This window comes from Lepidochelys olivacea (assembly GCF_965140295.1).
Source record: "Lepidochelys olivacea isolate rLepOli2 genome assembly, chromosome: 2".
NCBI lineage: Eukaryota > Metazoa > Chordata > Testudines > Cheloniidae > Lepidochelys > Lepidochelys olivacea.
In genome coordinates, this window is record NC_140412.1 from 190960887 (window position 1) to 190982315 (window position 21429).

At 43.6% G+C, this 21429-nt stretch overlaps 2 protein-coding genes across 4 annotated transcripts in view; both read left to right on the top strand.

The window, feature by feature from the left end:
- Positions 1-1640: 1640 nt before the first annotated feature.
- Positions 1641-12564, top strand: LOC311517288 (C-C chemokine receptor type 5-like). Of its 2 annotated transcripts, none has more exons than XM_084622013.1 (3): positions 1641-1733; positions 9909-10087; positions 10897-12564. In XM_084622013.1, the coding sequence occupies exon 3, from the start codon at positions 10908-10910 to the stop codon at positions 11958-11960; it is 1053 nt and encodes a 350-aa protein (XP_084478139.1). In that variant the 5' UTR covers positions 1641-1733; positions 9909-10087; positions 10897-10907; the 3' UTR covers positions 11961-12564. The 2 variants fall into 2 exon arrangements, with proteins under 2 accessions (XP_084478139.1, XP_084478140.1); XM_084622014.1 differs by having other exon boundaries at positions 9912-10087.
- Positions 12565-16322: 3758 nt separating this feature from the next.
- TOPBP1 (DNA topoisomerase II binding protein 1) overlaps positions 16323-21429 on the top strand; it is a 46753-nt gene continuing 41646 nt past the window's right edge. Inside the window, exons 1-4 of one of the 2 annotated variants that reach the window (XM_084619022.1) lie at positions 16323-16695; positions 17887-18044; positions 18998-19132; positions 19738-19881. In XM_084619022.1, the coding sequence (XP_084475148.1) occupies positions 17964-18044; positions 18998-19132; positions 19738-19881 (360 nt within the window). In that variant the 5' untranslated portion in view covers positions 16323-16695; positions 17887-17963. The remainder of the gene's footprint in view (positions 16696-17886; positions 18045-18997; positions 19133-19737; positions 19882-21429) is intronic. The other variant, XM_084619021.1, reaches the window with a different exon arrangement.

The window sequence follows — 21429 nt, forward strand, 5'->3', positions numbered from 1 at the left end:
AATAATTAATGCAATGCTAGAAGGTCAAAGGATAGAAACTCACACTAGCATTTACTTTGCAACATTTCAGTGAGATGAATGAGCCTGAAGAGCAACTGGGAACTCGGGAAAGAAATGGGCCTGAGGGAGGTACAAGCTGGGGATAAAGGGACTCACAGGGAAGAAGCTCAGGGTGCAGAATGGGTGTGGGGGGACTGAGACCCTGTCTCCTCTATGCCAGAAAATCACTGAGAGAGCTGGTGGCAGATGCACAGGAAATCTAACAGAAAATCTCATGCAGTAATTTGCATTTTTTCAAGATAGTCAAAAAGTAGGATATGAGTTTCAGGCCCCACCCAAATTCCACCGTGGGGCTGGCCCTATGTTTTTGGAAAGCCTGCCCTAACCATAGTTCACTTCCTTTCCAGTGCACAACCCTCCTCACAATGCCCCTTCCTGGACTCCTGTCATTTGACATTTACTATCTCATTGGCGATAACTAGATAGATCTATCTTGATGGATCGATGATCTACATTGATAGATCTCTGATCACATATCCTTTCATATATATCATGAACTGGTGTGGTTATTGGAAAAAATACAGGTCTGTATGTTTATTTCACTGTGATACTTCGATTACAAAGCTTAATCATTAAAACAGCAAAAAACAACAGTTTTGGAAGGGATATAAATTCTTAGCTGCAGGACATAAGCCAAACTCTAATTATTGGGGTTTAGGAAGAAATTTTACCCGTGGGCAGGTTTCTCCTCAATTGCCCACTACAAGGCTTTCTTGCAGCTTCCTCTGAAGCAGTCGGTGCTGGCCACTACTGGAGACAGGATACTTGACTAGACAGACCATGGGTCTGATCCAGGCTGGCAATTCCTATGTTTCTAGAAAGAGACAAGCCCCTTTTCTTTCATCTTTCCTACTTTTTCATCTTGAAAAACAAAGTCCTTCCCATACTCAGGAAAAACTCATTGACACCTGACAGATTTGGAATTGCCTATGATTGTGAATATGTTAAAGATCATTGCTAATGGTAAGTTTGATTATAGTAAGGGGGTTTATTGTATGGGTACATGGGGTAAGTTCAAGAAGAGATTGACTGCACCAGGAAGGAAGAGTATTATGGCTCCCTCTATTTATAAACCCCTCCCATTCCCCATGAGTTCCCATTGATCCCACTCTTAGAAAGAGACTCTGGGTGTGTCCTGCCAATCTGTTTGCCCACAATGGAAATCACCAAAGTAACTTCAAAGAGCTAATGAGCACACCTAGTGCTTCCACACCCAATTTCAGGACATCATTCCTGCCTCTGGCAAGTGTGGCACAGAGAGTCCCCCAAATGAAAAAGACGAAATTATGTATCCTTCTAACGGTTTCTTCCCTTTTTCACACCACTACATGCTGCAATGCTAAGAGTGGGTTACAAACAAAACCAAATTCTTTCTATAATTATAGGTTTGGATTGTGAAACCTAAGTCCTGCCACTAGGATTTCAAAATCTATACATCTGTGCTTTAACGCACTTTTTATAGGAGCATTTGAAAGTCCTTTATAGAAAAGAAGAACTACTTAAGTGACAATGATTTCTTGTTCACTCAAAGTCTGCTAAATGTATGAATATTGTATCCTTCTTCACACAGGAAGGGGTGTATGCCTGCCCTGTGTTTGTTATGTGCAAAACTGAGTTATGCAGTGCAGCCAGTCTAAATGATTAAGACATCAGTGGCACTTCTTAGATATCTGGTAAGTCATCTTTCATCTGTTTTTAGTATTTATACATTTATTAGTTGCTTATGTAGATTAAGAGGTAACACAAATGCCTATATCTGTAAACACAGAAAATAATCTGCTGAGTCATTTGTTAGTGGATTCACCTATAAAAATAACAATTGAGAAGGGCAGGGGGAATGCACTAGAATGAACTATTTTAAAAGGATGTAACCATTAGAAGTGTTCAGAAGGGAAACCAGATAAACAATGAGGCAAATTTCCAGGGACTGTATTGGATGAGATTGCAATGGAATAAGATACCTCTGTAACAATTGAATTAAACTGGAAAGATTTTTCTGTCAAAACTTTTATACCAGTTGTAGCAAGAAGAAAAATCTGTTTTGAAAACACAATAATGGACCAGATTTGCAACTGGTATAAACTAGTGTAGTATCACTGAAGTCAGTGGAGCTACACGAATTCATATAAGCTGAGGAACTGCTCCGATACTGGGAAAATATTGGTTTGAAATCTGAGAATGTGAGCACATTAAACATAAAATCCTTCAGACCTAATCTGGAATATATAATCTTTTCAGCACACCATACAAATGGTCTGATTTTGCAGTCCTTCACAGTGATATGAAATCAGTTTTGCTTTAATAAAGATTTCAGGATTCACTCCTGACTCCAAGATGCCAAGTGCACAACTCCTGTCATAATTAATGGAAATTGCATTCCTAAGTATCAGTTTACCATTGCATATTAAAAGATGATCCCCCTTCTGTCCAGAAGAGAGGAGAATCTATCTGGCTAAGGCATATTTACACCTATCTCAGAATGACTGCTGAAACACTGGTATTGTAATTTAAACACTGTGTGTGATGTGACCTATTTATATTCAATATGTATTTCTACAGGAAGTCCCGTGTAATTTAGCTGTTTATTGTGAAGTTTTACTCCGCAGTCTAACATTTTAATGTTTTAATTTTTGCCATTTTTTTTTCAAAAAATGATCTGAACATTTCTGTGAAACAGTAATATCTGGCTTTGCTGATTTTTGTGTATGCTTAAGGCATGGGAGGCTTTTTAACTCAAAAGCAATAAAGATTGGGTTAACTTGCACCAGACAAACAGAATTTTTGATAGGCTGATCGCAGATTTCTGGGAAGAAATCGTACTCTGTGGTCATGACTACACTTACCCCCATATTGTAGTGCTTTTCATCCGTAGGTCATATAGCATTTTTTCCCAAAAGGATGGGTAGCTTCATCTCTCTTTTATAGATGGGGAAACTGATGCACAAAGAGGTGAAATGACTTGCCTAAAATCAAACAGCTGGTCAGTAGTAGAGCTAGAAATAAAACCCAGGTCATCTGACTCCTAGTCAAGTGTCTTAGGCACTGGATAACAGTTTCCTAAAAGAGTGGAAGAAATTGCTTCATGGGATACTGCATATAGGGATTTGCTAATCCTGCTCTTTTAAAATTGGTAGGCACCCAATGGTAGTTATCAGTATCTGATGGATAGATACTAATCTCAGATTCAGATACTGTGGAGAGAGGCTTCTGAAGCAAGGAAAGAAGCTAGTAGGAGGATTTTACTGGAACCAATCAGAAAGAAGGGAGAGATAACAGGATTTAGGCCCTGAGGACAGGGTGGGTGGAAGAAGACAAGCACCATGGTGATGTTCTCACGATCCAGAGACAGAGTGGAGGGAGGAAAGTTGTTATGCTTATAAGAAGCACATGGGATCTTTTTCAGGGAAAAGGGCAATATGCCGCGTTTATTGAAAATACAACCGTTATCATATACATTCTATTACACAACACACACACACAAGTCCTGCAGACGGTCTTTATAGTTACCAGTCTGTCGTAGCTCGAGTCAATCTAATGGCCAGTTAGATTGAGCACAAGTGAGGAACTGGGCTCTGTCAGTTGTGATCTGATCCTCTGAGGCTTTGCAGGACTGAACCCAGAGTTCTATGGCAAAATATCCCAGCTTTATACTTGTAAATTTCCACTTTAGTCTATGGATTTTGCAATGTTATTGTGTTATCGTTAGTCCTTAAGTGGTGTTAATCTTGGGGTTTTCTGCTGTTACCTCTTATTTGCTGTCTCACCTTCGGGGGTGTTTGCCTCACCTCTGCCTCAGTTGTCAATGCTGCTAACTCGTTTTAGCATCAGATACAATGGATATTTTCTGATTATTTCCTGCTGTCTCTCCAAGTCTCTCACGTCTTCTTGACCATCTGGACATTTGTGATGGCTTTCACACTCATCCTTAACCATGCACACATCCTTTACTCACACCAAACAATTTTACAGAGAATTTCAGACAGGATTACATTTTAGAAAGGGTTATATGGTTACTAAAGGGATTACAAAGGAACCTCACACAACTTCATTTGCAATGCAGATAAGAAACAAGACTTTATAGCAAATACTGTAATGAAAACTTCCTAAAACAAAAGGTGACCATAATCATCCATAAGGACTGTTCTGGTCTGTTCCTGCTTTAACATTAGTTCAGACACAGGCAGCCTGTCTGATGCGTTTCTACCAATATCCCAGAGGGTCATTCCTTTCTGCTATTCAAAAAGGGGGTGGCAGGATGAAATCAAATCATACATTAATACATACTACATTATTAATTATAACCTCTAATACAAATATAAAATCCTACATTTCAGAATCAGATTTGTACTGTATCAATCTAACAAAATGGCCACACTCTTGTACAAATCAGTTCCAAATCAGGTATTTGTCACACCTCTATTGGCTTATCAGTACAAGCTTAGGATAAAGATGCATGTCCACTATTTCTAACCAGTCTCAAATTCCATCACCCATTCCACAGCACCTGCTTTTGAAATGCTCCATTCTGCTGAGCAGGACTGCCATTTTATTCCCTAAACACCAGCAACTTATCTAAACTCCTCTCTCCCTGGTGATTGCTGCACCTGGTTAAGGAGAGTCATGTTGGTCATGAGCAGAAGACATATTGGGCGTGGCTTATTCTCCTTATTGAAGTTCTTGAAACCAATTCAATTTCTTAAGTTGTTCAGGCCACAGATACAAAGAACGGCCCCAATTCTGCAAGTGAATGTGCAGGCAAACCAAACCAAATAGAAAAAATAAGTTATGGAGGGAAAAGGTTATTGGCTACTTTTTGGAGAAGCTTCTTGTCTTAAAGTACCGGTAAAAGTGACTATATAAAAATACAATCTTTAAACTCATTTGCTACCAGTGTAGCTGAGCCATAACAAACTCACATTTTTACTTTCACAATGACTGTAGAGTCAACACAGCTGTGGAACAACTGTCTCATGGGGAGAATGTGCAGGACTTTCTGAAAATCAGGCATCTTTAAAGGTGACTCAGATTTGACACACAAAAATTGAAGCACCCAAAATCACTAGTAACTTTTGAAATTTTGGCCTATTTAGTTTTCAATAGAACTCAGATGTATTGCTATGCATGTGATTATGATAACTTTCCACAAGTAGTTTAACAAGGTCTTAATAAAAGTAGAATGGTCCAGTCAGATAAACAAAGAGACAAAATAGGTTAAAGGGGGCTAATGTCCAAAAAAAAAAATCAACTTGTTCCCCATTGTCAATGATGCTACCTTTCTTAATGGCCATCCATAGGCCCATGTCCCTATCACTATGATCCTAAAATGCAGGATCAGAGTTCCTGCAGACCAACAAGATCCTTATGCAGATTCTATTCCACGGTATGCATCCGATGAAGTGAGCTGTAGCTCATGAAAGCTCATGCTCAAATAAATTGGTTAGTCTCTAAGGTGCCACAAGTACTCCTTTTCTTTTTGCGAATACAGACTAACACGGCTGTTACTCTGAAACCTGTCATATTGCAGCATAGTTCAGCCATACATCCTCACAGAGGGCAAAGGCTTATGCTTCCATGAACAAAAATCCATGTCCGCTTAGTTGCTGCAGGTGTTTTCCTTGCAAAATCTTTTTCAGGTCTCTTTTCCAAGGCAGTGTTTTTCAATCTGTGGGTTGCGACCCACTACTGGGTCACAGCATGTAAGGTGCTGGGTCGCCTTGCTCTGGTCAGCACCATCGACTGGGACGTTAAAAGTCCCGTCAGCTGTGCTGCCCAGCTAAGGCAGATAAGGGCCTACCTTTTCCGACACCACGCTGTGCCCTGGAAGCGGCCAGCAGTGGGTCCGGCTTCTAGGCGGGGGGGCACCAGGCTCCGCATGCTGCCCCCACCCTGAGCACCAGCTCTGCACTCCCATTGGCCAGCAACCAGCCAATGGGAACTGGGGGGGCCGTGCTGTGCACCTCTGCCTAAGAGCCAGACCCACTGTTGGCAGCTTCCGGGGCACAGCGTGGTCCATGGTGCACCCCGGCTGCGCCACTGACCGGGAGCTGCCAGAGGTAAGTTCGCACCCCAACCCCGTGCCCCAGTTCCCTGCCACAGCCCTGAGCCCCCCGCAAACCTGGAACCCCTTCCTGCATCCCAAACCCCTCATCCCCAGCCCCAGAGCCCTGATCCCCTCCTGCCCCCAACCCCCTGCCCCAGCCCTGAGCCCCCCCAAACCCAGAACCCCTTTCTGCACTCCAAACCCCTCATCCCTGGCCCTACCCCAGAGCCTGCACCCCCAATCCAGAGCCCTGACCCCCTCCCGCACCCCAACCCCCTGCCCCAGCCTGAGCCCCTTCCACACCCCAAACCCCTCATCCCCAGCTCCTTTCAGTCGCGGGCATCAACAATTTTCTTCAACTGGATCCCCAGAAAAAAAGTTTGAAAACCACTGTTCTAAGGCAATGGCCACGCCACAGAGCTTACACCAGTACAGCTGAGTCATTGCAGCACTGCGAGTGCGGATGCTCTCAACCAGTAGTTTTCAATCAGGGGTCTGGGACCCCCTAGGGGGCCTCGAGCAGGTTTAGCGTGGCCTCCAAGCAGGGCCAGCATTAGACTTGCTGGGGCCCAGGGCAGAAAGCTGAAGTCCCACTGCCTGGGGCTGTATCCCAGGTCCCTGAACCCTGCCCCCGGGGTTGAAGCTGAAGCCTGAGCAACGTAGCGTCATGGAGGCCCCTGTGGTGTGGGGCCCCAGGCAATTGCCCTGGTTCCTGCCCCCTAACGCCGGCCCTGGCTTTTATATGCAGAAAACCAGTTATTGTGGCACAGATGGCATGGAGGTTTTATAGCAAGTTTGGGAAGCATCAGAAAGAAAAAGGTTGAGAACCCCTGCTCTAAACCAATGGGAGGGAGCTCTCCTGTTGACTTAATTACTCCAGCCCCCACGAGCGGCGGTTGCTATGTTGGTGGGATAAGCTCTCCTGTCACCATAGCTCTGTCCACACTCCACACTGGTGCTTAGGTTAGTGTAACTTACATCGCTGAGGGGGATGGATCATTCACACCCCTGAGCAACATAACTTATACCAGCTTAAGTTGTAGTGTGTACACAGCCTAACTCCCTGCTGTTAACTCTGCTCCCAGCACTTCAAATGCCACATAATTTGTTACTACTCTTACCCTTGGCCATACTTCGACCACGTGTTTAAGGGAATTATGCAAATGGGGCATATTGGGCTGGTGCCCCATCTCTATAGTTATTTGACAATACAAAAAAGAAAACTGATATGAAGGAACTGTGACACTTCCCAGTGGTACCCGGGGTCATGAGGCACTTCCTCTAGCATGAGGAAGGCTTTTCTGTTCCTGCCGTTGGTCAGTTCCCTCACTCCATTGGCCACGGACAACACAAACACTCCCCTTCAGCCTTACGCAGGCTCTTCTCTCTCACTCCAGGTTAGTGATTGGCATACTCCAACCCCTGAGCCCTCCAAGCATCTCCCTGGAGTGTTCTCGTCACCACTCCATTGAACACACAGCACTTAGAGATGTTTATAGTGAAAACACATAAAACTTTATTTAACAAAGCATAGAGATTCAAATGATAGCAAGTGGAAGTTTTGGAAACACATGGTTGCAAATAAAATAAAATCACAACACGCATTCTAGAACCTAGACTTACTTATCTAGATACTCTCCTGTCTTATCAGCAATGCTCACCCAAAGTCCTTCCAGTCTTTTACAGCCAGGCTTGGCTGTGATTGTCCATTCATGAGACAAGTCATGCTGTCAGCTTGCCTCCTCAGGGAAAGATTCCAGTGTATGTCCGCATCCCCAGATGTACCCTACCAATCCATTGTCTTTTCTCATAAAGATGATCCTCTGCTGCTGTTTATTTCTTCCTGTACATTTCCTCTCTTAAAAATTTCACAATCTCTTGACTAGCATTTGGCTCAGTAGGCCAACAGGCATCTGTTGAAAGGCCTACAATGCCAAGTACACCCATGACCAGATAGAGAGAGAAGTGTCTGTTACCTCCTGCTTGAAAGGAATATTCCTGAGGTATGTCACCTCCTGGTGACCCACCCTAATCCCAAGTCCTTATGAACTTTTAGATACATAATGTCCTTAAATATTATCTGTACATACATTTTTCAGTGATTATGATGACCTGTGGGCTACTGGCTCTCAGTAGAGACCTCACATGCCATTGTTTGTATAGGTGCAGGAACTAGGGATGCAGGGGTTGCTGCAGCACCCCCAGGTTTTATGCAGGGTCCCGGCTGCCAGCCCCACTCCCCAGCTGCTGGTCCCATACCTAGGGCTCTGCGCCAGGGGCCCTGGTCCCGGCCCCAAGCCCAGCGCCCCGCTCCTAACCCTGCTCTCAGGACTTCACTCGCCGGCCCTGCACTCAGGACTCTGGTCCCCGCCATGGGACCTGCTCCCTGGCTGCTGGCCCCATGCCCAGGGCTCTGCACCTGGCCCCACGCCTGGGGCTCCATGCCTGGCACCTGCGGCCCCACTCCTAGCCCTGCACTGGAGCTCTGCTCTGGAGCGCCAGCCCCGGACCCCTCTCCCCAGCCACTGGACCCATGCCACTCCTGGCCCTGCCTCCTGTTCCCGGGGCTCCATGCCCGACCCCCCTGTTCCCAGGGCTCCGTTCCCAGGGCTTCACTCCTGGCCCCGCGCCCGCCCCCAGCTGTGGCCCCAGCCTTGGCCTCCTTACCCCATCTGAGTTCCCCCCTCTCCCAGAGACACAGTTCTGCTCCTGGTCCCAGCTCTGGAGGTTGGGGGGGACATGGACAGGGGTAAGGGGGGCATGAGGTAAAAAGTAAAAACAGCTTTCAGCACCCCCACTATTAAAAGTATTCCAGTGCCCCTGATTGTTGGGGGAATTATTATGCATATATCTGATGCAGGGGATCCCTGGAAAACTGAGTATCCCCTATGCCCTCTGCCAGTTGGCACCAAGTTGAGACACAGCAACTAAAAGAAGGCAACTATTTCATTGAAAAGCAACCCTGTCTCTTAAAGACAATGACACCTTAAATTCTGATCAGGTCTCTCAGTTACCTGCTTTTTAAGACCAGCTTGCTTCTTAATGGGCAGTAATAATTTTAACCCTTTACTGCAAGATATCTCCATCTAGATAAAAATAACATATAATACTGTACATTAAGGGCCAGATCCTCAGTTGACATAAATTGGTATAGCTCCATTGACTTCAATGAAGTTAGGTGAACTTTCACCACCTAAGGATCTGGCCCACAAGCATGTGTAGTTCATGCATCTGTAGACTTGCAGTCATTAATCAGCAATATTTAAAGTTTTCAACAACTAACTCAGAGTATTTTCATAAGTCTGATCAACATTATATTTTACATATTTATATGATACAGGTATAATCATATACTGTTTACTGTCAAGGAAATAAAAAGATGAGACTGACCAGACTGCATGTCTCTTCCTACAAATGTTGTGTACACACGAACAAGGCTAAAAGAATGTTATTTAGGTTGCAAAATCAAAATATAGGAAATGCCTGCATTACGGTTGCCTATGCAACTTTAATTCTGCCCCCTTGTGCATCCATCTTGTGCACTGACTGTGGAAAAGATCCTGTGGGAAAAATGAGTGGGGATCATGTAATTAAATATTGTATCACAGTGTATGTGCACAAGTGGACAGAATTAAGGTGCCACAGGCAACAGTAAATCTGGCATTTCCTAACTTTTGAGTACTTGACTTTGCAACCTAAATAATTTTCTATTAACTTAGTGTTTTTATGTATTTTTCATTTTAGAAGAAAACAGAGAAAACAAATTGTTATGTACAACTCTAATAATCCTTCTTTCATGTGTACTCAGCAGGGTTTGAATTCTTAAACTTTGGCATAAGCATAGAGTTATCAACCATTTCAGCTACAGTAACTACCAGCAGGAGAAAGCTATCATCTCAGAGCACACACACGTGTATGTGGACACCTGTATCTCAAGAGTGGCTCAGGGGAGCCTGGACTGCATCTTTGCCCACATCCTCCCAAGAGGTAGGGGAATTTCTCTCCCATGTGGTTCTTCCAGGGGGAAGCTGGGGGGAACAGGTTGTTGTGGCTACATGCTAGGTCTGGGTGTGTGGTTAGTGGGAAGCTGACCTGACTCTCTCTCCTTCTGCACCGCAACTGTTCCAACAGCTCCTAAGCACTACCAGTGCAGTGGCTGCTGCTGCTGCTGCTTAGGCAGCAGTGTAAGCATGGTGCTTTAGGACAGTTGTTCTCAACCAGGTGTACATGTTGCCCTGGGGATACGCAGAGGTCTTCCAGGGGGTGCATCAACTCATCTAGATATTTGCCTAGTTTTACAACAGGCTACATAAAATGCACTAGCGAAGACAGTACAAATTGAAATTTCATACAGACAATGACTTGTTTATACTGCTCTATGTACTATACACTGAAAAGTAAGTACAATATTTATATTCCAATTGATTTATTTTATAATTATATTGTAAACTTGAGAAAGTAGGAAATTTTTCAGTAATAGTGGGCTGTGACACTTTTGTATTTTTATGTCATAACACAGCAAAACATAAACAGAATTTCATGGGGAAAAAGAAAAGGCGCTCCTCTAGCCCTAAGGCTTTCTCCCCACTGCATTTCAAAGGCCTTGTGCAAATAATGGAAATCTCAGAGCTTCTCAAAAAAAAAAATTGCAATAATCTTTTATAATAGGAAATGTTAGGCAGCTGAAATATGGGGGTCATCACCAGCCACCAAAATTATTGTTTGTGGTAAAATTCCAATCTTCGTCTGAGTTTTAGTCCATCTCTTTAGTTTCTACCATCTCTTTCTTCATCCAGGACAGAACAAGATGGATAACGAAACTGACATGACAACCTATGATTATTATACTGGCTCAGAACCATGCCAAAAAGCTGATGTCAAAAAATTTGCATCCCTGTTTCTGCCACCGCTGTACTCCTTGGTGCTGATATTTGGCCTGGTGGGCAATGCGCTAGTTGTGCTGATCCTGATAAAATACAAGAGGCTGAGAAGCATGACTGACATCTATCTGCTGAATCTGGCAATTTCCGATTTGCTTTTTATTCTTTCCCTGCCATTTTGGGCTTACTATGCAGCACATGAGTGGGATTTTGGAAATGCAATGTGTAAAATTCTTTCAGGGATCTATTATGCTGGCTTCTACAGTGGAATTTTTTTCATAATACTTTTGACAGTAGATAGATATCTGGCCATTGTCCATGCAGTGTTTGCTTTAAAGGCTAGGACAGTTACCTATGGCATCATCACAAGTATTGTCATTTGGGGTGTTGCAATATTAGCCTCTCTGCCAGGATTTATATTTCACAAAGCTAAAAGGGAGTCATATCATTTTACATGTAGCCCTCATTATCCATTGGGACAGGAAAGTAAATGGAAGCAATTCCAGACTTTAAAGATGAACATCCTGGGACTTGTCATTCCACTGGTCATTATGATCTTTTGCTATGCCGAGATTATAAAGACATTACTGAGATGTAGGAATGAGAAAAAACATAAGGCAGTCAGGCTTATTTTTATCATAATGATTGTTTATTTTCTCTTCTGGGCACCATACAACATCGTTGTTCTCATGTACACTTTTCAAGATTCATTTTCCCTAAATAACTGTGAGAACAGCAGTCAGCTAGAGGTAGCAATCCAAGTGACAGAAGCGACTGCAATGATCCACTGTTGTATCAACCCCATGATCTATGCTTTCGCTGGTGAAAAGTTTAGGAAATATCTTTATACCTTTTTCCGAAACCACATTGCAATCCATTTGTATAAATATTGCCCAGTTCTCTATGCTGAGGCACCTGACCGAGTTAGTTCCACATACACCCCATCTACGGGGGAGCAGGAATTCTCAGCTGCATTGTGACGGGTGTCTAAGTAAAAAAGTTACATTCACTTTTGTGGAAACAGTTGTGCAAAGGACCAAAACGCTTTGAATACTTGGCTTTAAAGAGGCAACTGAAGGGGTACCTACACATTTTAGATGCACATGAGTTTTCTCCAGAAAGAAACGGCATTTGTTCATACAAATGTGTATTTGTATATTTTAAAAGGGGGTATGCATACCTAACTACTTACTTGGATATATAAATTTAAACTAAAGGTTCACCCCTTTTTTAGAAAATACAATAGATATGCCATGTTTACAATAGATATGCCATGTTTTGGTCAACTTGACCCTGGAAAAGTTTGTGAATTTGTTCTTTACACTAAGTCTTTGGGCTCATGAATAAACTTCCAATGTACCTCTTCAGAGAAAGTATAGTTTAGAACATGAAATTAGGTCAGAAGTGGAGACACATCCTCTTGAACTACCTCTCATATCTTAGTATGAGATATGCCACCCATTTATACTCAAATGTATTTCATCTCACACAAGCCTGGTGCTATATCAGCGTTAATTATGTTAAATTGACATCTGTAATACAAAATCTTGAAATTGAGATCCTAAAAAATGTCATATATTTGGAAAAAGAAACTCCAGCATTTCTAGTTGCTTCTGCTTTTATTTTTGGTTGTTATGCATTTTTATTGGTATAGTAGTAGGACATTATCCAGCCATTATTTTGTATCTAAAACTCCCAAAGTTTGTAATGAGAGTTTTGATGAGATTGATAGCAGAATATAAGCAGGCTACTCCATAAAATTTAGGTCCAGCAAAGCACTTAAACAGATACATAACTTGAAGCATGTGGGTGCTCATGTGCATGAAATCATGCTTTAGTGTTTTGATGGATCAGGGACACCCTCTCTGGGGTTTCTTGCACTTCCTTTGAAATATCTGGTTTTGGCCACTGTCAGAGAAAGGATTCTGGACTAGATCGACCACTCTTCTGATCTAGTATGGCAATTCCGGTTTTCTTATGTTTCTATAAAGCCCTTAGAACAGTGGTTCTCAAACTTTTGTACCGGTGACCCCTTTCACATAGCAAGCATCTGAGTGTGATTCCTATATAAATTAAAAACACGTTTTTATAAATTTTACACCATCATAAATGCTGGAGACAAAGCGGGGTTTGAGGTGGAGGCTGACAGCTTGCGACTCCCCCTGTAATAACCTCATGACCCCGACAGGTCCCAACCCCCACTTTGAGAACCCCTGCATTAGAATAATACTTTGATCGGAAAGTGGTACAGGAAATGTATTAAAGATGTTTCAAATTATCAAGTGCATTTGAAATCAGGAAATGAAATAAGGAAATCCTTGCTTATCCAACCACTTCTTTCAACTTATTCTCAGTTTCGGTATATTATTACATTACTGATGGGCTACATCCATAAAGTAAGTATGGGCAAACTGTAACTCTTTTCTAATTCATTAGGTTTTGCTTTTTACTTTCTTTTCACACATTATGCATGAGCCATCTTTTGGAATTTTTTATATGAATTTTTACCAGATTGTATCCTGAAAAAGTGATTAGTGATAAATTAATTTCAATAGAAAAAAGATCATTTTCATGTCAACTGATGAAGCTTTGGAAGGACAAATTCTCTTTCAAGGAGGTACTTTCCTGCATATAGTAACCAGCTTGCAAGGTTTTGGTTTTTTTAACTTACATAAAAAAGCCCCTTTATGATTTAGTCACTTTTCAACAAGAGCTGAGAACTTCCACTAATGTTTTTATGAATCACACACATATTGTGAGTGTGAAGTGTGTGGTCTGACTCTCCAGTCAGAAAAGGACTAACCGTCTCCATGCAAAGGGAGATAAAAGCCCTACCACTCTTGTGCAAGATCTCAATCATGTAGGGAAGAGCACACAGCTGAAGCTCAATAAGGGAGACTTAAAAGGGGCCCTTGTATCTAGGAGGAATTTCACTTACAGCATGGATCTTTTCTGGAGAAGAGCTATTTGGAGGGCCTAGTGAGCTGTAGTAAAGGACAACATTTGGACTTACGGAAACAAGTAACCTGATGGGACTACAGCCTCTTCTTAAGGGACCTGTTACTTCAGTGGAACTGGAGCTTGCTTTGAAAACTTGGGACCAGCCAGGTCCCATTTACCCACTGGATATGTATAGTGAGCCATATTAAATGGAGAACAGCAGAGATGCAGAAATGGTGGAGTCTCTGCTACTAGATGGCACTCTTGATATATATAACTAAGGGATCCAGAAACAAAATAACTCATAGTATGTTTGTGTTTGCAATTCATTAAAGTTGGTTGAATTCTCTGGTTTTGGTTTCTTGCAGAAGAAAGTGTGTGTTCTCAAAGAATGGGGGAGGGATGGCAAAGATACTCTTCCACACAGCATGTTGCAATATCGAGTGAGCAGACAGTACAGGGTAAGTAGATGGTTCTGAGCATTAGTAACTGGATATAGAGCCTTTCAGTTCTAGGTCAAATCCATTCCACCATCATGGATCAATAGTGGTGACAAGCTTCTAGCCAGTGGATCTTAAGCCTCTGTCTGATGGATTAAAGAGCCCTCTGCTACGTGATATCACTGCCACAGGAAGATTAGCTTCTGACAGTGTGTGACCAAACACTTTCTCACACATCAAATATAATTAGTGTCAACATCAAGGCAAACAACCTATTCAGACTTAACAGCTCCTCACTCATTAATGGTCCTATTCTGCATGGTGCTGAATTGTTGTCTTCTGTGGAAGCTGAACATGCTCAAATGCTTCACTTAAAAAGTGTGAACAATACCTAAGATCTCCTAAACAGGGCTAATGCTAGATATTAATAAAATGAATCTTCTAAACTTATTCCTTACTTACATTAAAAATATCTTCTACTCTTTCTGGCTAAAATCAAGGGTAGTTTGCTATCTTACTATTATAGGGGGAAGAACTCTAGGTTCTAATTGCTATTTTACATTGCTACTTTTGCCTAGGTCTTAGCCATTCCAAATTCTGAGTTTACAGTGCCACCATGTGGCCACATTTTGTCTATTTAAACCAAACCTGTTGAAAGGATATAAAATTCTTAACAGTATTTAAAAAATAAATAAATAACAGAGCATTGAACTTTTCTCCCAGAAGTCTAATACCGCTGTCTCGGGATCCTCACAGTGATTGTTATAGGATATCAGGCAACCGTAAGGAGAATGGCAGGACTTTAGAGAGCATCAGAGAGACTAGTATCTAGAGACAGATGAAACCTATTATAAAAATGAGCTTATTGGCTTTGCATGTACAGATTGCACAGCATTTTATAAAAATAGGAGCTTGCCCTGCTGCCATTGACCAAGTTTTCCCCACAGCTGTGCGGTTTGGCTACTGCTATCCAACCAGCAGTGGCAACTCAGTGGTGCTGTAGGTAATTTGTGAAACTCTTGGGAGCCTTTAGGAACCATAACAATGTTAACAAATCATCTAGTCCACTGGTTCTCAACCAGAGATCTGGGGGCCACAAGCAGGTTTCATGGATTAGACTCACTCGGGCCCAGGGCAGAAAGCTGAAGCCCCGCCAGGAAGAACTGCAGCCCAGGGACCTGAGCTCCAGCACCCAGAGCTGAAGCCATAGCCTGAGTAACTTAGCTTTGCGGTGCTCCTTATGGCATGGGGCCCTGGGCAATTGCCCTGCTTCCTACCTCTTAACACTGGCCCTGGTTTGTATATGGAGAAAGACAGTTGTTGTGGCACAGGCGGTCTGTGCAGTTTGTATAGACATTGGGGGTAGCCTCAGAAAGAAAGAGCTTGAGAACCCCCAATCTAGTCGCTTCTCCCAGGGAGGGGGGAAAAGGATTGTGCACTACATCTTCACTGGGAGTGGGACTGGAACTGGAACAAGCACCGTCCCCACCTCGCCCAGATTCACCAAAGGGGGAGCTCAGCAGACTGTCCTTTCAGCGCCCAGCTCAGATAAGGTGAGAGCTCCCAGGGTAGACAGGCCCTAAGCGTTCACCCCCCCCCTAACTTCCTGTCCTGAATGGGGCGGCTGAAGGGGCACAGCTGCCCCGCGGGGAGGGTGGGGACAGCGTCCCTCAGGAGAGACCCACCCGCGCTGTACTGGGGGTGGGATAAGAGCATCGCCAATCCCACAAGCCTCCCGCTGCGGGAGGCGCCCAGCCCCCCGCTGGCATCTCAAGACCCCAGGGTCGCCCAGCCGGGCACGACAAGAGCCGGGCACGAGGCAGGGCGCCAGCGGGCTGGCTTGAGCGGGGGCGCGAGGCAGCCAGGCGCTGACGCCCCGAGCGGCGGCTCCCCACTGCACCCAGCATGCCCAGCGGCCGTCACAGCCGCGGGGCGCGCGGGAGCCGAGGCCGGAGCAGGCGTGGAAGCGGCAGGAAGGCATCCGGGGGCGCCGCGCCGCACCTCCGGCGGCTCAGTCACGCGGCAAAGCGCAGGCAGAGGCTCGTGACGCAAGCGCTGGGAGAAGAACGGGCAGCCAGCGGCTGAGAACCACTCGTGCGGGGCCGAAGTCGAGAAGCGCGCGCTCGGGCTCTGTGCCAGGGAGTTAAACGCGCACCGGCTTGCCTTTCGAGAGCGGCTCCCGTCCAGCGGGACTTGATCACGTGCTAGGGATGAGCGTGCGCCTGCGCCTCGTAGCATCTCCTGGCGCGCCTGCGCAGTGTGGCTCTAGCTCTCTTCCCGCCCGCCTTCAGTTACCGGCTGGAGAGGCAGTACCTGCGGGAGCGAGCCCCCTCCGGTGGGTGAGAGGCCGCTTCATCCATAACCTCAGTTTCCCTCCTCCTTCCCCGAACCCACTCTCCCCTCTAGCCGCCCCAGCCCTTCCTCTCACCCCGGGCTGACCCTCCCGCTCACCAGGGGACCCTGACTCTTCCGGGCTGGCGGCGAACCCAGTCGGCTCGGCCCTTTCCTCCACGGTCAGGGCTGGTCCGGGGGATCGCCGCCGCTTGTGGGCAGGGAGCCCTGAGCGCAGGGATGCCCCGCCGGGGCATCGCCCGGCAGGACCCAGCACTACCCGGCGGGAGGGGTCTGAGGTGACCGACCTGCGAGGGCGCGTGGCCGGCGCGAGAATCGCGGCGCGTGTGACGTGCCCCGGCGCGTGTGTTCGTTGCGCACGCGAGTGAACCGCCCCTCCCCCGCGGAGTTTTCGTGAAGGTGTCGCGCGGAGGGGGGCGCTCGCCTCGCAGCGGCCCCGCCCACTTCCCTGGCACCCCGCCGGGGCTCGGCTCCCCCCCCCCCCCCCCTGCCAGCGTCCCTCTCGTGCGGCTGGGCTGGGGGAGAGCCAGCTCGGAAAGCAACGGTAGGGCGCGTTTCAGCCCCAGGTCGGGCTGTCAGCAGCTGAGGAACGCTGCGTGCAGTGTTCTTTGCTTCGCTAGTGCAGCCCGGGGTTTTCCTGGGGAGGTATTTACATCGATGTTTTAGGTTGTATTGTGTTGAACGAAGCTTCCGTGAGAAGTTCAGCACTTCTAGGACCCGATCACAGTGTCCCGTGGGAAAGCCCAGGGGTGACATACTGATAAGCGACTCCCCGGGTAAAGAAGGTCCATGGAAAGATAGCGCAGCCCGGGACTGTGTTCTCCCTCTGCCCTGAGCTCAGCACAGCTGATGTGGAGGATGTTGTGCTTAGGCCTACCCAGTACAGTTCCTCGTAGCCCCGGCGCACTCTCCAGGCAGTAAAGGGAGGGAGAACTAAGCCAACAGGTACCTGATCTCCACCCCCCTACTCCGTTTCTGCATCAGAGAGAATGATCTCTGAGATATATTGATCCTCTACATACTACAGATATTGGGGCAGTATATGAGCAAATTAGAAGCACTGACATTTCCAGGGGGTGAATTCTTTATAATGTTTGGATAGATTTGTTCAAAAAAGTCCGAAAAAGCAATAATTTATGTGGAAAAATAAGTTAGGTACATCTCATTAATGCAGGTCTTGAATACATAACGAAGTTATTCTGAAAACTGGTACTTCAACACTTTTTTTTTGTTTCATCCATTAGTTAAAGGATGAAAAGTGACAAGGAACCATTTTTTGTTAAATTTATAAAGTCTTCTGGAAACTCAGAATATTTTTTTAAAGCTCTTGAGGTAAGCACTTTTGGTACCACTATCAGCTGCTTTTTTCTGAATTTAGTTTTCCATTTAATTATTTTCATGGTTATTTGTAGCCTATTAATGCATATATCTGTAAATAAAATATATTGTTTCTGTAAGATGAAGGCATTTAATGTTCGATAATACAGTTGCCTTGTTTAACTTTTTTTCTACAGCGAAGGTCAACATTTTCTTTGTTATATATTTTTACTAATTTATAGTGGGTTAGTTTCACTTCTTAATACAGTGGAAAATTCATATAGTGAAATCATTGTTTTGTGAAACCGATTTCCCTGTGGCCCCAATCCTATAAGGTGCGGTGTGCCTCTGGAAAGGTGCTGAAGCACTCAAAACTTTTGGCCCAATCCTGCAAACAGTCGCTGCCTGGCATAGTGCTTACTACCGTGAAGTGTTTTTTTTAAATAATTGAAGATAGATGGTATAACCTAATTAAGAACCTTGACCTCTCCAAGGAGCAAATTGTCCCACAGGGTTTGAATTAATTTATTGAAGGGATTAAATGCTGTGCCTTGGTAACTAGCATTTGAATGATCATCCCGATCATACAGTGGTTGTAGAGGGCACTCAACAGGTTCCAGAACAGAGTGAGCTGCAATCCTGAGGGTTCAGGTTCCTCATCCACGCTACTATAGCTTCATTGAGGAGGGTGTCAAGTCATTTCTCCCCTGGGAAGTCAGTGAGAGTTAGAAGGCTCTCAGCACAGATGAGGTCCAATAGATGAAAATTTGTACACTGTACATTGCAGTGGATTGAAATAATTTGATATTTTTGTTCAACTTCACTACAAATTGATTCTTGTATAGTAATTTTGCTATAAGTAATTTCAACTGGATATGCTTTTGCAGTTGCTGTAGGATTCATTTAAAAGAATTGTCTAACAAAGGGAAAGGAATTTAAGTATGTTGTTGTTTCATGTTTTCTTGCAGTCCATAAAAGAATTTCAGTCAGAAGAATATCTCCAGATCCTTGAAGAAGTGCCAGCACTCAATATAAAAGAGAATGACAAATCCCTTTACATCTGTGACCCTTTTAGTGGCATTGTTTTTAGTCACCTCAAAAAGGTTTGCTACCCACTAGATTAGTTACAAGTGTCCTATTCCTTTCTAAGGAATGCTCATATACATGATCCTACACATTTTCTCTTTCTGAATTCTATATACTGGCTTGTAATGTACACAGTGAATATGTGTAATATGCTGTTAAACAGAGTTTCAGTGGGAAAATTGCAAAGGGTAGGAATAGCATAAAAGGTAAGGCAAGACAAGGGTTTCAATCCTTCAGTCTCAATGGCCTGTGCTTCTACAGGACCTGTGACCACCTTCTTTGTTTCTCCCAGTCATAGAGCAGTCTGGGAAAATGGCATGGTTGCAGTGATCTCTGAGAAGTTGCAGTAGCAAAGGACAGCATAGCCAGAGATCAGTGGCGCTCCAGACATTTCCTCTGTTACCTATGTTGGGGCCAGCTCTATTCCATGTGAGGATTTCCCTATGTTTGAGCAATCCCCAGCCAATCGGTTGGTCAGTTTCAACCGCTTTGTGTTGCTGGGATGGGGTGTTGGATATTCCCCAAGATAGGTTTTTTGACAAGATCCCCTTTTTGTGAGAAAAGTGTCACCCTTCCTTCCATATTAATCCTCTTTGATCTTTTTGTTTTATTTTTGTTGCAGCTTGGCTGTAGGATCGTTGGACCACAGGTAGTCATATTTTGTATGCAGCACCAGCGATGTGTCCCGAAAGCCGAATACCCTGTTCATAATATGGCCATGGCTGATATAACAATATCCTGTACTAGTCTTGAAAAAGAAACTAGGGTAATTTATTACAATATATAATGGAAGAATAATTGTTCAGCTAGATTTTTGTGAAGTTTACTTCCAGATACAGCAGTAAAAAGATTTATTGGTTACTTCTTTGTAAATGCATTTTTCACTTACTGAAAACTTTTAAGTCAGAAATACAATTCAAATATATATAGAAAGAGTTATTTTTAAATGATGATGATGTGACGCTTATTTTTCCATCTGAATAATTTTTGGCCCTTTGAATAAATTAAAGTTCCCATTCTAATCTTTTAGATGAAGAAAATATCTGCAGTTTTACTTTGGGTGTTTGGATGCATTTAACTTTTTCTCAGTTGATTACTTTGTTTAAAGAATGATGTTATCAAAGAGATCAGCAGAAACCTCAGATCTGTGTTATACAAGTACTATGTAGAAAAAAATACTTCATTGGTTGTTTGAGGGGGCATAGGAATAATTTATAATTAACAGCATTCATGAACTGACTTGAGATCTAGATGGATTGTCCAGCTAGCTATCTACGGCTAAGATGTCACAGACCATATAATGTGTTATTGTTTATATCAAACTATAAAGTAATTAAAAATTTAATACTTAGGCTACTCTCAATATCTGTTAAATATTGAACATTTTGATCACACTGTATATTAAGGTTTCATTTATAAAGGCTTAATAAATTATGAATAGATGTTTGTCTAGTTAATCAATTGGAGTCCAGGTTAGTAAGTGTCTTATAGTCACCTATAACAACTTCTACTGATGTGCTTATAGTAAGGCTGTCAATTAATTGCAGTTAACTCATGCAATTAACTCAAAAAAGTTAATCGCAATTAATTGCACTGTTAAACAATAGAATACCAATTGAAATTTATTAAATGGTTTTGGAAGTTTTTCTACATTTTCAAATATATTTATTTCTACTGCAACACAGAATACAACGCGTACAGTGCTCACTTTATATTATTATTTTTATTACAAACATTTGCACTGTAAATATGATAAACAAAAGAAATAGTATTTGTCAATTCGCCTCATACAGTCTCTTTATCGTGAAAGTGTAACTTACATATGTAGATTTTTTTTTGTTACATAACTGCACTCAAAAACAAAACAATGTAAAATTTAGAGCCTACAAGTCCACTCAGTCCTACTTCAGCCAATCTCTCAGGCAAACAAGTGTGGTTAAAATTTGCAGGAGATAAAGCTGCCCACTTCTTGTTTACAATGTTACCTAAAAGTGAGAACAGGCGTTCACGTGGCACTGTTGTAGCCGGCATCACAAGGTATTTACATGCCAGATGCACTAAAGATTCATATGTCCCGTCATGCTTCATCCACCATTCCAGAGGATGTGTCCATGCTCGATAACGGTCCAAAGCAGAGTGGACCAACACATGTTCATTTTCATCATCTGAGTCAGATGCCTCCAGCAGAAGGTTGATTTTCTTTTTTGGTGGTTTGAGTTCTGTAGTTTCAGCATCTGAGTGTTGCTCTTTTAAGACTTCTGAAACCATGTGCCACTCCTCGTCCCTCTCAGATTTTGGATGGCACTTCAGATTC

Excerpts from the sequence above, each read along its gene's own strand:
- LOC311517288 (XM_084622013.1), top strand. The coding sequence starts at position 10,908 with ATGGATAACGAAACTGACATGACAACCTATGATTATTATACTGGCTCA.